Source organism: Orcinus orca, chromosome 5 (assembly GCF_937001465.1).
Source record: "Orcinus orca chromosome 5, mOrcOrc1.1, whole genome shotgun sequence".
Taxonomy (NCBI): Eukaryota; Metazoa; Chordata; class Mammalia; order Artiodactyla; family Delphinidae; genus Orcinus; species Orcinus orca.
The window spans coordinates 77,919,607-77,932,065 of NC_064563.1; the positions used below are offsets into that span (position 1 = coordinate 77,919,607).

General features: G+C 43.5%; 1 protein-coding gene across 11 annotated transcripts in view; it reads right to left on the reverse strand.

The window, feature by feature from the left end:
- RUBCN (rubicon autophagy regulator) overlaps positions 1–12,459 on the reverse strand; it is a 66,528-nt gene that overhangs the window by 3,655 nt on the left and 50,414 nt on the right. For all 11 annotated transcript variants that reach the window (XM_033403825.2, XM_033403829.2, XM_033403827.2 and 8 more), the window contains 7 exons: positions 5,670–5,730; positions 4,421–4,553; positions 3,624–3,769; positions 2,572–2,636; positions 1,844–2,082; positions 1,243–1,304; positions 633–786 (listed from right to left, as the gene is read on the reverse strand). In XM_033403825.2, the coding sequence (XP_033259716.2) occupies positions 633–786; positions 1,243–1,304; positions 1,844–2,082; positions 2,572–2,636; positions 3,624–3,769; positions 4,421–4,553; positions 5,670–5,730 (860 nt within the window). The remainder of the gene's footprint in view (positions 1–632; positions 787–1,242; positions 1,305–1,843; positions 2,083–2,571; positions 2,637–3,623; positions 3,770–4,420; positions 4,554–5,669; positions 5,731–12,459) is intronic.

Consider the following 12,459-nt stretch of genomic DNA (forward strand, 5'->3'; position numbering starts at 1 on the left):
CCATTTTAAGCTCTAATTCTGGGACTGTTACAGGAACACAAAGTGGACATATTCTAAGATGGGAAATTCTAAATATGGAATTTATGAATTTCTGGTATGTTGGATACATCAAGAACAATGATAACTTGCATCTACAGAATACTTAAGTTTACACAATGCTTTCACATAAATTATTTCATCAGTCCTCAAAAATACTGAGAGGAAAGGACAGTGGGTATTAATCATTATCTCCATTTTAGAGACAAGAAAATTGAGGCTTACCTCAGAGAGGGCAAAGTATTTCCTTTGATCACAGTGATTGAAAATGATAAAGCCAAGACCCAGTCCCTCTCCAGAATCTAATCCAGGTCCTCCTCTCACATCATGACAATTCTTTAGTGAAGGCCTACTTAGTCCTGCCCGTTTCCCAGGAGAAATGCCAGCACCAGATCGTCTTCTAATTCTAGGTTCCTTAGAGCTGGATGATTTAGCTGTTCAGCAACCCAGGGAAGAGCAATCCTGTACAGTATTTCTCACAGTGTTGACAAGCCAATTCAACTTCCTGGAACTAAATGCCAAGAACCCTGGATGCACGCTACTCTTGGTGTCCCGAAGCAAGGGCCCAGCAGCATGTTAAAGTGAGAGTTTCTTACCATGCATCGCTCTACGTGGGCAGCCCCCGCCCTGGTGAGGTCAGCGAGCCGGGGCCCCAGCTCTCCCTTCCTGGCTGCAGTCAGGTCATTCAGCGAGTACAGGTGGAGATCCTCTGTCAGGTGGCCTGGAACTGTGTCAAAGGAGTCCAGAAGCCTGCAGGAAATGAGGGGAAGTGGGTGGGAGCGGAGAACGAACACTGTGTGTGGCACATCAGGGCAGAAGGATTTCTATCCAGAAGCAGGACAGGGAAGAAAAGCGTCCTAGGCAGAGTAATGAGGGTGGGTAACATTCAGCCAGCCCAGGCCACCTCAACCCTCCATACCACCAGGTGTCTGGAGGGCAGAAGTGACTTTTAGGCCCTTCTGTAGTGATGCATGTCAGCCTGCAAAGAGTGGTGGGCCTGCCCTGGGTAGAATAACCAGATCTCCCCTTCCAGAGAGAGGGACACAGACACAGTTACTGCTGTAGGCTTCTCATTGACCATTTCTGGAATTTTCTGCAAGATCCCCCTACTCTCCTGCTTCACATAACAAGGGCCAAATGCTGGGACATGTTTCTTTCAGAGACATTAGCTCAGCCAGAGGCCTCTGGCCTCCACACAAGACTTACTCTTTGGCCAGTCGGCACGTCTTGAACATGTTCTTCATGTGACACAGCTGGACCCGCAACAGCTGAAGAGAACGGCATTGTGGTGGTAGGTGGGGAGTCAGAGGGGTGTAAAGAGGAGAGAAACCACTGTTAGAAAGGCCAGTACCTTTAAACCCTGCGTGTCTGGAGGCTTTGCACGAGGCAGCCAGAGCCAGACTGTTCTCTATACCTGTAACTCAACAACTCGCTTCAAAGGCACCCCCAGTCAGGGCAGGGCCCTCTGCTAGGTCAGTCTGCCCAGATCACATACACAGCTGGGAGCTGCTGAGAAGTCCAGAATCTGAACTTCCAACCCGACACCCCATTCTCCGTTCAGTAACATTTTCAGGGAAGGGAGAAATCCTGCTTTTGCCATCGTTACCTATAGCTTTCAAGCTGCCTTGCCAGGTTCGAGACTCTAACTAGACAGATACCTCGAAAATGGCATGAAGAAGTACGTAGAGAAAGTGAGAATGATGAGATGGTCACAGTGCTACCATAGCGACAAAGAGGAGTGTGGTGATATTGGGCAACCTCTATGAACGGAGGGTAATCTACGACGTGACCTTTTCAAGGGTCTTACCCGGACTTGATTGAGCAGCTTGACCTTCCTATAGAGGGCACTGTTGATGTCCTGCACATTGAAGAGAGGATCGTTCCAGATCTTAATGAGCAGGTCCTTGGAGAAATTGCTGACGTAGTACTTGCTGAAGTCCCACTTGCGCAGAACTCGGCTGGGGATAACCATCTGGGCATTCTCGTGGCAGCACTGACAGAAGTACTTGCCCAAGTACTCGCAGTACCGCAGCCGCTTGATGTAATCTGAAAAAGACGGAAAGTCAGAAGGTCAGAGGTGGCTTTCCCATCTATAAGCTGGTGAGGCAGCCCTGCTGTTCCTTTTGAAAGAGGAGGAAGGGATGGCCAGTGGGCTCCAGCCACCTCTGTTTGAGCTCCCAAAGCTGCCAGAAACCGACATAGTGGGGCCTGTGGTTTCTGTGTCCCAGCCTGGAGGCCGCTGAGGAAACAAGTGCTGCCAGAGTTGGTAAGATGCAGCCTCCAAGGACCTGGCTGAGGGTACACAACGTTCTCCAGTACACAATCCTGGTAATAGGCTCCTAGAAATCATTTCCCTCTGATTACCAGTACTGTTGCCTAGTAGTACCGCTTTCCGTCCTCCAGGCCTCTTCTTTCCCTTTCCCCAGTTCTGCTCTGTCACCTCCTCTTACTACTTCTCTGACCAGCTCCCTCGCCCAGGTGTGTGACAGGGTAAAGCCCTTGGAGGCAGCAGGGGAGGTCAGAGAAGACGCTCACCAGGGTCACTCCGGATGCCACATCCTGCACAGCGGTAATTCTGCTTGGCCACAGCGATTTTCCTCCTGAGGAAACGGGAAGGAGAGGGGATTGGCAGATACCAGCTGCATGAGGTCTCTGAGACGTAAAGGATGGGGATACAAATACAGGGCTCCCATAAGGATGGGAAGAGAGGGGAATTCACCTATTTTTTTAGAGTTGGACAAAATGAACCTATTGGGAGAACCAATTTAAACCAAGGATTGTAAGGTTAGAATTTAGGTCTAGGCAGTGACTCTCCCCAGTAATGAACCACACTTTCTGTACAAATGTAAGAGGTGAGAAATAGTAAAGAGGAGAGCACAAAAGGAAAGAAAAGCATCCATCCATCTTGAGGAAAAAAAAAAAAAAGCTCATAAAACTATTGGGAGGAAAGCAATAGGTTGGGAGGCCAGTGATAAAAGAGCTCATTTCTGGGGCTTCCCTGGTGGCGCAGTGGTTGAGAGTCCGCCTGCTGATGCAGGGGACATGGGTTCGTGCCCCGGTCCGGGAAGATCCCACATGCCGTGGAGTGGCTGGGCCCATGAGCCATGGCCGCTGAGCCTGCGCGTCTGGAGCCTGTGCTCCGCAACGGGAGAGGCCACAACAGTGAAAAGCCCACGTACCGCCAAAAAAAAAAAGACCTCATTTCTGGTTAGCTCTGGGAAGGAATGGAAGGACTAAGAGTAAAACTCGCAGACAAGGGACTTCCCTGCTGGTCAAGTGGGTAAGACTCTGTGCTCCCAATGCAGGGGGCCCAGGTTCAATCCCTGGTCGGGGAACTAGATCCCACATGCACGCCGCAACTAAGAGTCCGCATACTGCAACTAAGACTCGGCGCAGCCAAAATAAATAAATGAATAAATATTAAAAAAAAAAAAAACTCGCAGGCAAGTAGGTAACTCTCTCCCTCTGCCTTTTAGAATTGTATGGGAGGTACAGCAGCAGGTAGGGACAATAGGGTGAAGAGAAGGCTCTGACAATCCAAAGAGAATGTATCTGTTTGTCAAAGGGCACGGCCACTGACTACTCACGTTGGGGCTGGATGAACATTAAAAATTATCTGAGGCCGGGGTGGGGCCCACTCCAGGTTGCCTCGAACACGAATACGTAGCTTGTAGATGTCAGCATGCTGCCCGTCATCTGGTGAGATGGGCAGTGAGTCAGGGATGGGCAGGAGCTGCAGGAGAAAAACACAGGGTGATCCACCACGGACAATCTGGGGGAATACATATGCTTGACCCTTCTGGCCATGGCAGAAGCATAATTAATGAAAGCCGTTTCAGGAACACCATAAGCAAGGGCTTCAGGGAACCTTGGCCCTCGAAATAAATGATAAGGCACCAGGCTACTAGAAGTGAGGGTCTTGGGCTCCAAGAATCAAAAGGAACAGAAACGGCATCCCAGTGGGGTGGCACCCCTTGATAATGCTGTCCCTGAACCCAGCCTGGGACCCTTGGTGCGCCAGGGTGCTTCATGCCTTATTCAACTGCAGAGCAAAGAAGAACCTGAATAGTTCACTTGTCCAGTGTCTCAAGGTGGTCACAACACAGGAGTGCTGCCCCCGGGTCTAGTGAGCAGTCATGTGGAATAAGGACACTGGAGGAGCCGTTATCTCCTATCCTGACGATGGCTAGGGGAAACCTAGGCAAGCGTGCATGCATTCCTTCATTTATCCGACATACATTTGTAATGAATGGCTTCTAAAAGTAAGGAAGGAAACATGGAGGCTCATTCTAAACTGGAGACGGATAAAGGAGAACAATATCAGAAAGGCTCACAGCCTCCTGGGGCTCGACGCTGGGTGGAGAAAAAGACTTGAAGAATCTACCTTCTGAGGGGCATCGTGCTCTGGAACAAGCCACTCTAGCTCTGAGGCGGCTGGGAGCTGCATCCCCTCAAACTGCTTCAGGAGCCCCATGGCCACTGCCTCAGCAGACGTGGAGTGTAGGAAGCAGTGAGAGCTGAAACAGAGAGTCAAGGAAGACTGAGCATAGAGAAAAGACAGGAGGATGGGAGCCCTAACTTCAGGACCCGATACCATACACAGTGATTTATGGACTGAGAGAACACTCACAGCACCCCCAGTCCACTCAGCTTCCTTTCTCATCATCCTCAGACATGTGAGTATAGAGCAAATTACACAGGTCCACACATAGTTCTAAGACTTAGGCTCAAATCCCACTTACTAGCATTCATGGCACTGCTGGTTAAGAATTCTATCAAATCCTTTCTCTAAACTTCACTTTCTTTTTTTTTTTTTAAGTAATTAATTTATTTATTCATTTATTTATTTATTTATTTGTTGGCTGCATCGGGTCTTCGTTGCTGCATGCGGGCTTTCTCTAGTTGCAGCAAGTGGGGATTACTCTTTGTCGCGGTGTGCGGGCTTCTCATTGCGGTGGCTTCTCTTGTTGTGGAGCATGGGCTCTAGGCGCGCGGGCTTCAGTAGTTGTGGCTCACGAGCTCTAGAGCACAGGCTTAGTAGTTGTGGTACACGGGCTTAGTTGCTCCGCGGCATGTGGGATCTTCCCGGACCAGGGCTCGAACCTGTGTCCCCTGCATTGGCAGGCGGATTCTTAGCCACTGCGCCACCAGGGAAGCCCTAAACTTCACTTTCTTTAATTGCAAAATGGAGATGACAACACCTCTTTACAAAATAGAGTGAGTCAAACTGCTTTGTGGACTATGAAGACTATTGTCACTCCCGCATGAACTACTATTTCCTCTAGCTGAGTCTACGTGGAACCTGTTCAATCTGATTTCATAATCAGAAATCACGATCACTGTTCTCTCTTTTGAGAACTGATCTTCTGGGAGCCTCTGGTGTAATCAGAGTTAGCAGAGAAGGAATAATCCACACTGGGAGCTTTGCCTCCACCGGAGACCAGCCTGTTTGATCCCATGATCTTCTGCTCTCTTCCCTGGACTCACCACCATCAGGCAGGCCTGTCACATTAAACTTGCCTCTTTGTGAATTCAGATGGCTTCATCCCATGGCCTTCCCATCCATATGCCAAGACCTGGGTTTGTTTCTCGACATATCCCAAAGTTTTATTTTAAAAAAAAAAAGTACTTACAAGGACTGGGAGGAAACACATGATTTGTTGTTTGAGAGTGTGCTCCTTCTGATGTCAGCATCTAAATGCAAACAAGAGTTAAGGGGAGCAGGAAGTGGAAAGGGAGGAGGTAAGGGATAATAATGGAAAGCAGTCCAAGCTATTGGCAGCTAAGCACTCAGGGCAGCAGCTAGGTGCTACATTCTATGCAGGATACGGAGCAGAGTCCAGGTGAAGCTTTACATCCAATTTATAGTTTGGCTCTGTTCAAGTCACAACAGACTGAATTGGTGACATTATGCATAGCATTGAGAAGGTCAAAGTGGCTACAAATCCAGGTGGAAACACAAATTCACATTTAGTGCAAAGCAATGAAGGAGAAAATGAAGCATCCTAAGGCAAACAGGGACACACTCTCTACCAAGCAGCAACAAATGACTCCAATTTCTCTCATTCTCTAAATCTCAAGTGCTCTTAAATGATAAACTCTCAGAGTCAAGAACTCTATCTAGCTCTTTTTTTAATACCAGAATCAGTACCTAACACAGAATTTAGGTCACAGAGGTTACTCATTAAATGTATGTGGAATTGAAACTTTGCTTCTAACATCTGACCACTATTGCTATTAACCACTGAATGTGAGAAGTCTTCCATGTCCTTAACAAAGTTTCACGGAAAGACTCCCTTCCTGTCCGGTGGCACAGAGGAAAAAAAGAACTTCTCTATGGTTTGGCAACTCCCTGGAGATGCCTGGTAAACAACAAATTTTCATGGAGCTATTCAACATGATCTTCACTAAAGAACTCTCAAACATAATTTTAGGAAACTACGGCAGACTTTCCAAAGTCTATTTCCAAGAAAGAATTTTGAAAAGGATTTCTAATAATGATATGCCTAAATCTCTAGAGACCTCATCTACCCAAATAATTTTAATGGGCAGAATGTGAAACATAACAGTCATGTTCAAGAAAAGCAGATACTGCCTATTCAAGTCATGAAAACAAGACTGTTCTGATAAGTCTCATCCCTCACTTCCTTTGATGCCTAGTGAAAGACCTTCTCCTAATTAAACCTACACAATGATCAATCTACTGCATTTAAGCCCCTCAATAGAGCGCTAAGCTTACATGACATCATTCTGCAGTTGGCCATGAGTAGCTCAATTGTTCTTCATGTTTCCTCTGTATACATATACATTTGTATGTACCACTAGATTATAATATCTCGGTGTGAGGAAATGAGATCGTGTCTAATTCTTCTGTTTGGCCCTGAAATACTTAACACAGTGCTCTGTATAACAGCATATTCTCAAATAATATTCCTGAAAAATCAATGTCTTCAAAGCTATAAACACAAATAAGAGAAAAGAATTGAAATCTCTCAGTTTTCATATGCTCTCTAAGCATAGAAAAACTTAAGATAGCAACAAAATCTTTGACTAGCAAATAACAAATCCTATTTCATTTAACAAAGAAGTTCATGTATATCATATACTCTGTCTGAATTTGCGCCACTCAAATCCAGTTCCCAAATACACTGGGTAGCTCTGTATTCCATTCTAAATAGTGCTAGAAGAGAAGAAAAAACTCTAGGCAATAGTAGACCTTCATAGACCATTGGGTTTGCAACGTTGATTTGAGTAACACTAAACTGCCTTGGATCATACGTAAGTCTTGCCTTGTCCTTAAAATCCTCAAAGAGCTTTGTACATAATAGGTTTCCAAAAAATATTTCCTAAATAAAAAACTGTCTAAAAGCAAAAGGCAAATTTCAGCCTGTTTACGAGTGATAGAAAAGGAAAAACCAGACAAAAATCTTAGACAGATATCTTGAATAAAGAGCTAACCAACATGGTTACTTGAGGGCCAGGCTACGAAAGAAAACATGGCACGCCAGAGAGGAGAGGCGGTTGACAATTCATGGTTGCTGAAAACCGCTGTCTTCATAAAAACTATTCAGCAGTTCTTCAGCCTCACAGAAAGGAAGCCTTCTTTTCTTTGAGAGAAAAAATAACACTCTCTCCTCTTTGGAAAATAAAGTCAAGTCACACTTTATCATGTTTCTTCTTTTTTACCAGAGGTGCAGTGATGTCCTAGCTAATCATGAATATTTCCAAGAGTGCAGAAGACTACACGGGTTTGGAAGCAAGGATCTTACCCCAAGAGCGGAGAGGGAGAGGCAGCGCCTGATATCAAAAGGGACATTACACCTGTCACTGGTCAGTACCATGAAGGCCTCGTGGGTACTAGACCTCTCTGTTGTATCCTGCTCACTCTCTAGTCAGTACAAGCAGATGATTAGGTTAATGTGGTTGGAACACTAGTTGAGGATCTGGATAAAAGTAGACCAGGGTCTAGGATAATTAAGGAGTAAAGAGACAGAAGAAAGCCACTCAACTGAATGGATTAAACATACCCCAAATGAGAGCACTTGAGAAAGAAGTCTGAGAAGCACTCCTTCCAAATAGAAGTTAACATAATTATGAAACTTTTTATCAATTCTTTAACAAGAACCGATTTCAAATGCGCCTGATGCTTTAGATAGGATAAAGCTATTACTACTGACTGGAAAAAGTTCAAAAATATAAAGACAAACAACAACAAAAATAATGACAGGTTATAAGAAGAATTTTTGCATGTCCAGATACCGGTATTGGGATGATCAAGGAAGAACTGGTTAAAACCTTGGTACCCTAGCAAAATCTGCACATTTTTAAACAAAATAAGTGAGGCACAAGAATAGAGTCAACTTCGGAATTTACTGGCCAATCTGATGTTGGTTTGCATCCTGTTTTCCTTTTAGCACATAAGGGGATACCCAACACATCCAGAAATCCAACTCTAATGAATGTTCTGTAACTGCTGACTCAAGAGGAAACACTTTAAAATGGAGAGCCACAATTACTCTTGCCTTAGAAGGAGAAAACAACTTATTAAAAGAGGGAAGGTGGGGAGGAGCAACAGATTACCTTGAATTGGATATAATTTTAAAACTTGTCCAAAATATAGTTCATGAACTTTCCTCTTTATATATTGTGCCAGTTTTCAATTTATTGCCTTTCAGCTCCCAACCTGCCCTTCTTTTTGTCTGCTCTGTGATAATGGAGCTGGACTTGAAAACACTGATCTTTTGCCAGCTGGCACAATGTTCACCTTCGGCAGTAGAGGGCGCTGGAGGGACACTGGAGGAGGAAGGGGTTTCTCTGGCTGCTGGTGCGCTCCTGTAAGAGGACTCCTGTGGTGCAAGTGACTTTCCCCAGGGTAAGCATGGCTTCAGGAGGCTTTGCAGCAGGGCGCCACTGATGGTACTTTTCATAAGTGGCTTCCCTTGGACCCGTGGGAAAGCTTCCGAGCCGGTGCTGCAGGCCTGGCCCCTCCCATGAACCACTTCCTCCAGCACCCCTTGAGTTCTGAGGCACAGCACCCCCTGGGGACAGCCTCCTCCTGCACCCCAGAGAATGGTTTCCTGAAAAGGGCTGTTGCCATGGCACCCCTCATGGACAACATGCCCGGACATTCTCTCAGGGCAGTTCTGCACCTTCAGAAAACTCCACCATCCAGTGAGCCAGGAGGTCTGGATCGCAGCCTCGGGGTATGGCCCTCTTCTACCTTTGTTCCTCCCCTGGGGGCTCTATCTCAGCCCTAGGGATGGTGACTGCTGCCTGTATCTGCTATTCCTGTATTCCTTAGAGTTCTCTTTACTCCTTATGAGCCAGTCTCCCATTACTTCAATCCCCCATCAGAGTTAATAATTCTTTATATTAAATGTTCCCTATTCAAGTTATCATGTGGTTTCTGTCTCCTGACTGGACCCTGACTAGGTACATATATGCAGAGATTGAAATTCTAAAAGAAGGAGGATAAAGAAGAATTGATGAAGTTGTAGTGGAAAAGGATGAAGGGAGGAAAAAAACAACAACAAAATCCTAAAACCAAAGACGCTGAAAAGACTGTCTGGAATTGGGAGCCCATGAATGATATCATATCAATTTGGCAGACACCATCAGAAGATAAGATGACGTGAAAGAAGCCAGACACAAAAGATCACATACTGTGTGACTGCATTTACATGAAATGTCCAGAAAAGACAAATCTATAGAGATATAAAGATTAGTGGTGGACTGGGACTTGGGGTGGGAATGTAAATTAACTATAAATGGGTGTGAGGGATCTGATGAAGATGTTCTGAAACTAGATTACGGTGATGGTTGACAACTTGGTAAATTTACTCAAATTCAGTGAGTTGTACACTTAAAGTGGGTAGATTCTGAAGTGTAATTATTCCTCAGTAAAATGGTTTTTTAAAAAGGGAATAGATGTTAACGAATACAAAGCTTTCTATGAATAAGCTATGATCACAAGTTTACATCCACTTTACTGTGAGGAGGAAGTAACTTCCAAAACTATTTCCTTCATAAACACTTCTGCTACATAAGGTCTGCTTGCTGAATTAGGATCTAAGAAAAATGATTACATTAAGCAAAGTATTACAATTATGCAGAGTATTTATCACAGATGATGTCTATACTACGATGCTTAAGTAATTTTTCCACGGGTGTTATGGATTCTGATAACCTTCCTCTGATAGAATCCCAAGAGATTCTTCAATAGCATATATTACTTAAGGTGATCAAAAAGAAAAGCATCTGTAAGCCTCTGGACATGATCAAGAAGACTGCTAATGAGAAGTATACCGACACTTGTTAGAAGGAATTTGGTCCCCAGTAATAAACTTGATTAAAGACCAGAAACAAATGAAAAAGAACAGAAAGCAATAAAGAAACCTACAGTAGAGAAAGATGAATTGTAAATTATGCTTTCAGAGAAAAACAAATACCGTATGCTAACACATATATATGGAATCTAAAAAAAAAAAAAAAAGACACAGACCTACTAGACAATGGACTTGAGGACACGGGGAGGCGGAAGGGTAAGCTGGGACAAAATCAGAGAGTGGCATGGACATATATACACTACCAAATGTAAAACAGATAGCTAGTGGGAAGCAGCCGGTGCTTTGTGACCACCTAGAGGGGTGGGACAGGGAGGGTGGGAGGGAGGGAGACGCAAGAAGGAAGAGATATGGGGATATATGTATATGTATAACTGATTCACTTTGTTATAAAGCTGAAATTAACACACCATTGTAAAGTAATTATACTCAAATAAAAATGTTAAAAAAATTATGCTTTCATAATCGGAAATCTGTGTGTAGAAAGTCAAACAAGTCACTACTTTGGAGAGAGGGTTGTTCTGATTGCTTTCCCTCCAAGCCCTCAACATGTGTTGGGATTGTGGATCATGAGAAAAAGCAGTACTTTAGTTGAAAAATATTTCAAATTCTTGGTGTATAAAAAACGCTCTAAAGCTCCCAAAATGGGGGAAGAAAGGATGCTAGGAAGACCAAATAAAAGTATGCCTTATGGTTAAAGCAGACTGACGACTATGCTCTAACCAAGAAGTACCTGACAGTCAGTAAATGCACATGCAAACGATTCTGGTTGTAAACACATCAGAAACCAGTTTAAAAGTGACTTAGGGGAATTCCCTAGCAGTCCAGTGGTTAAGACTCAGCACTTTCACTGCCTGGGTTCGATCCCCGGTCAGGGAACTAAGATCCCTCAAGCCATGTGGCATGGCCAAAAAAAAACCAAACTAAAAAAAAAAATGACATGATTGTTACTTCTCAAGCAAGAGAAGACTATGTTAGAATAAATTACAACAGTTCAGGCGTAAAAGGTACCTAATTACTTTTATTTCTCTAAATCTTAATTTAATCTTACACATGTAATTATTTCAAACTCTAGTGGCTGACAATATTAGCCGTTAAAATTAACTGTTAATTAACATTTTAAATTAATAAAATAATTAACTATTAATCAAATTAATAAATGCCCTGAATTTTGTTGTTTGTGTGTTTTAAAGCCACTGTGAACAGAAAACTACTACTTTTAGTCAACTCCACCTACAGAAAGTCTACTTGTTTGGATCACAAAGCAGTTACTAAGGCCAAACATTTGCAGCAATAAATCCTAATTGTACACAAAGTACCTAGAAGAGATAGCTTTCTGAAAGTTGGCTCTGAAAATTCAAAACTCTAAAGAGACTCTAAGCTTCATACCATTCTATAGGACTTTTGCTGTCTGAATGTGTGGCAGTATTTAGCTATAGGTTTGAACTGTAATTTCTTCACCTGACCACTCCTTTCTAAACTGTCCACTATCTCCATCAGCCACAATGACCACTTAATCTAAAAGTATCACTGTAGAGAAGGATTAACAAGGATAATCTCAGTGAGGATTGCTGGGGTCATATGAGGAAGAAGAAAATGAGTATCTGAAAAAATGGTACAAATGAACTTACTTAAAAAAAAAAAAACAGAGCCACAGATCTAGAAAACAAACTTACAGTTACCAGGGGGGAAAGGCGGGGAGGGATAAATTGGGAGATTGGGATTGACATATACACAGTACTATATATAAAATAGATAACTTAAAGGACCTACTGTATAGCACAGGAAACTCTACTCAGTACTCTGTAATGACCTGTATGGGAAAAGAATCTAAAAGAGAGTGGATATATGTATATGTATAGCTGATTCACTTTGCTGTACAGCAGAAACTAACACTTTAAATCAACTATACTCCAATAAAAATTTTTTAATTAAAAAATAAAAAAGAATAAAAGAAAGAAAGAAAGAAAATTAGTATCTAATTTGTTCCCAGTTAGCTTAAGTCCAGTTTTCCCCAGATAGTTCTCCAGACGTTACAGTCCTCATAACCCTGACAGGTATCACAGGTATGTACAAAAGC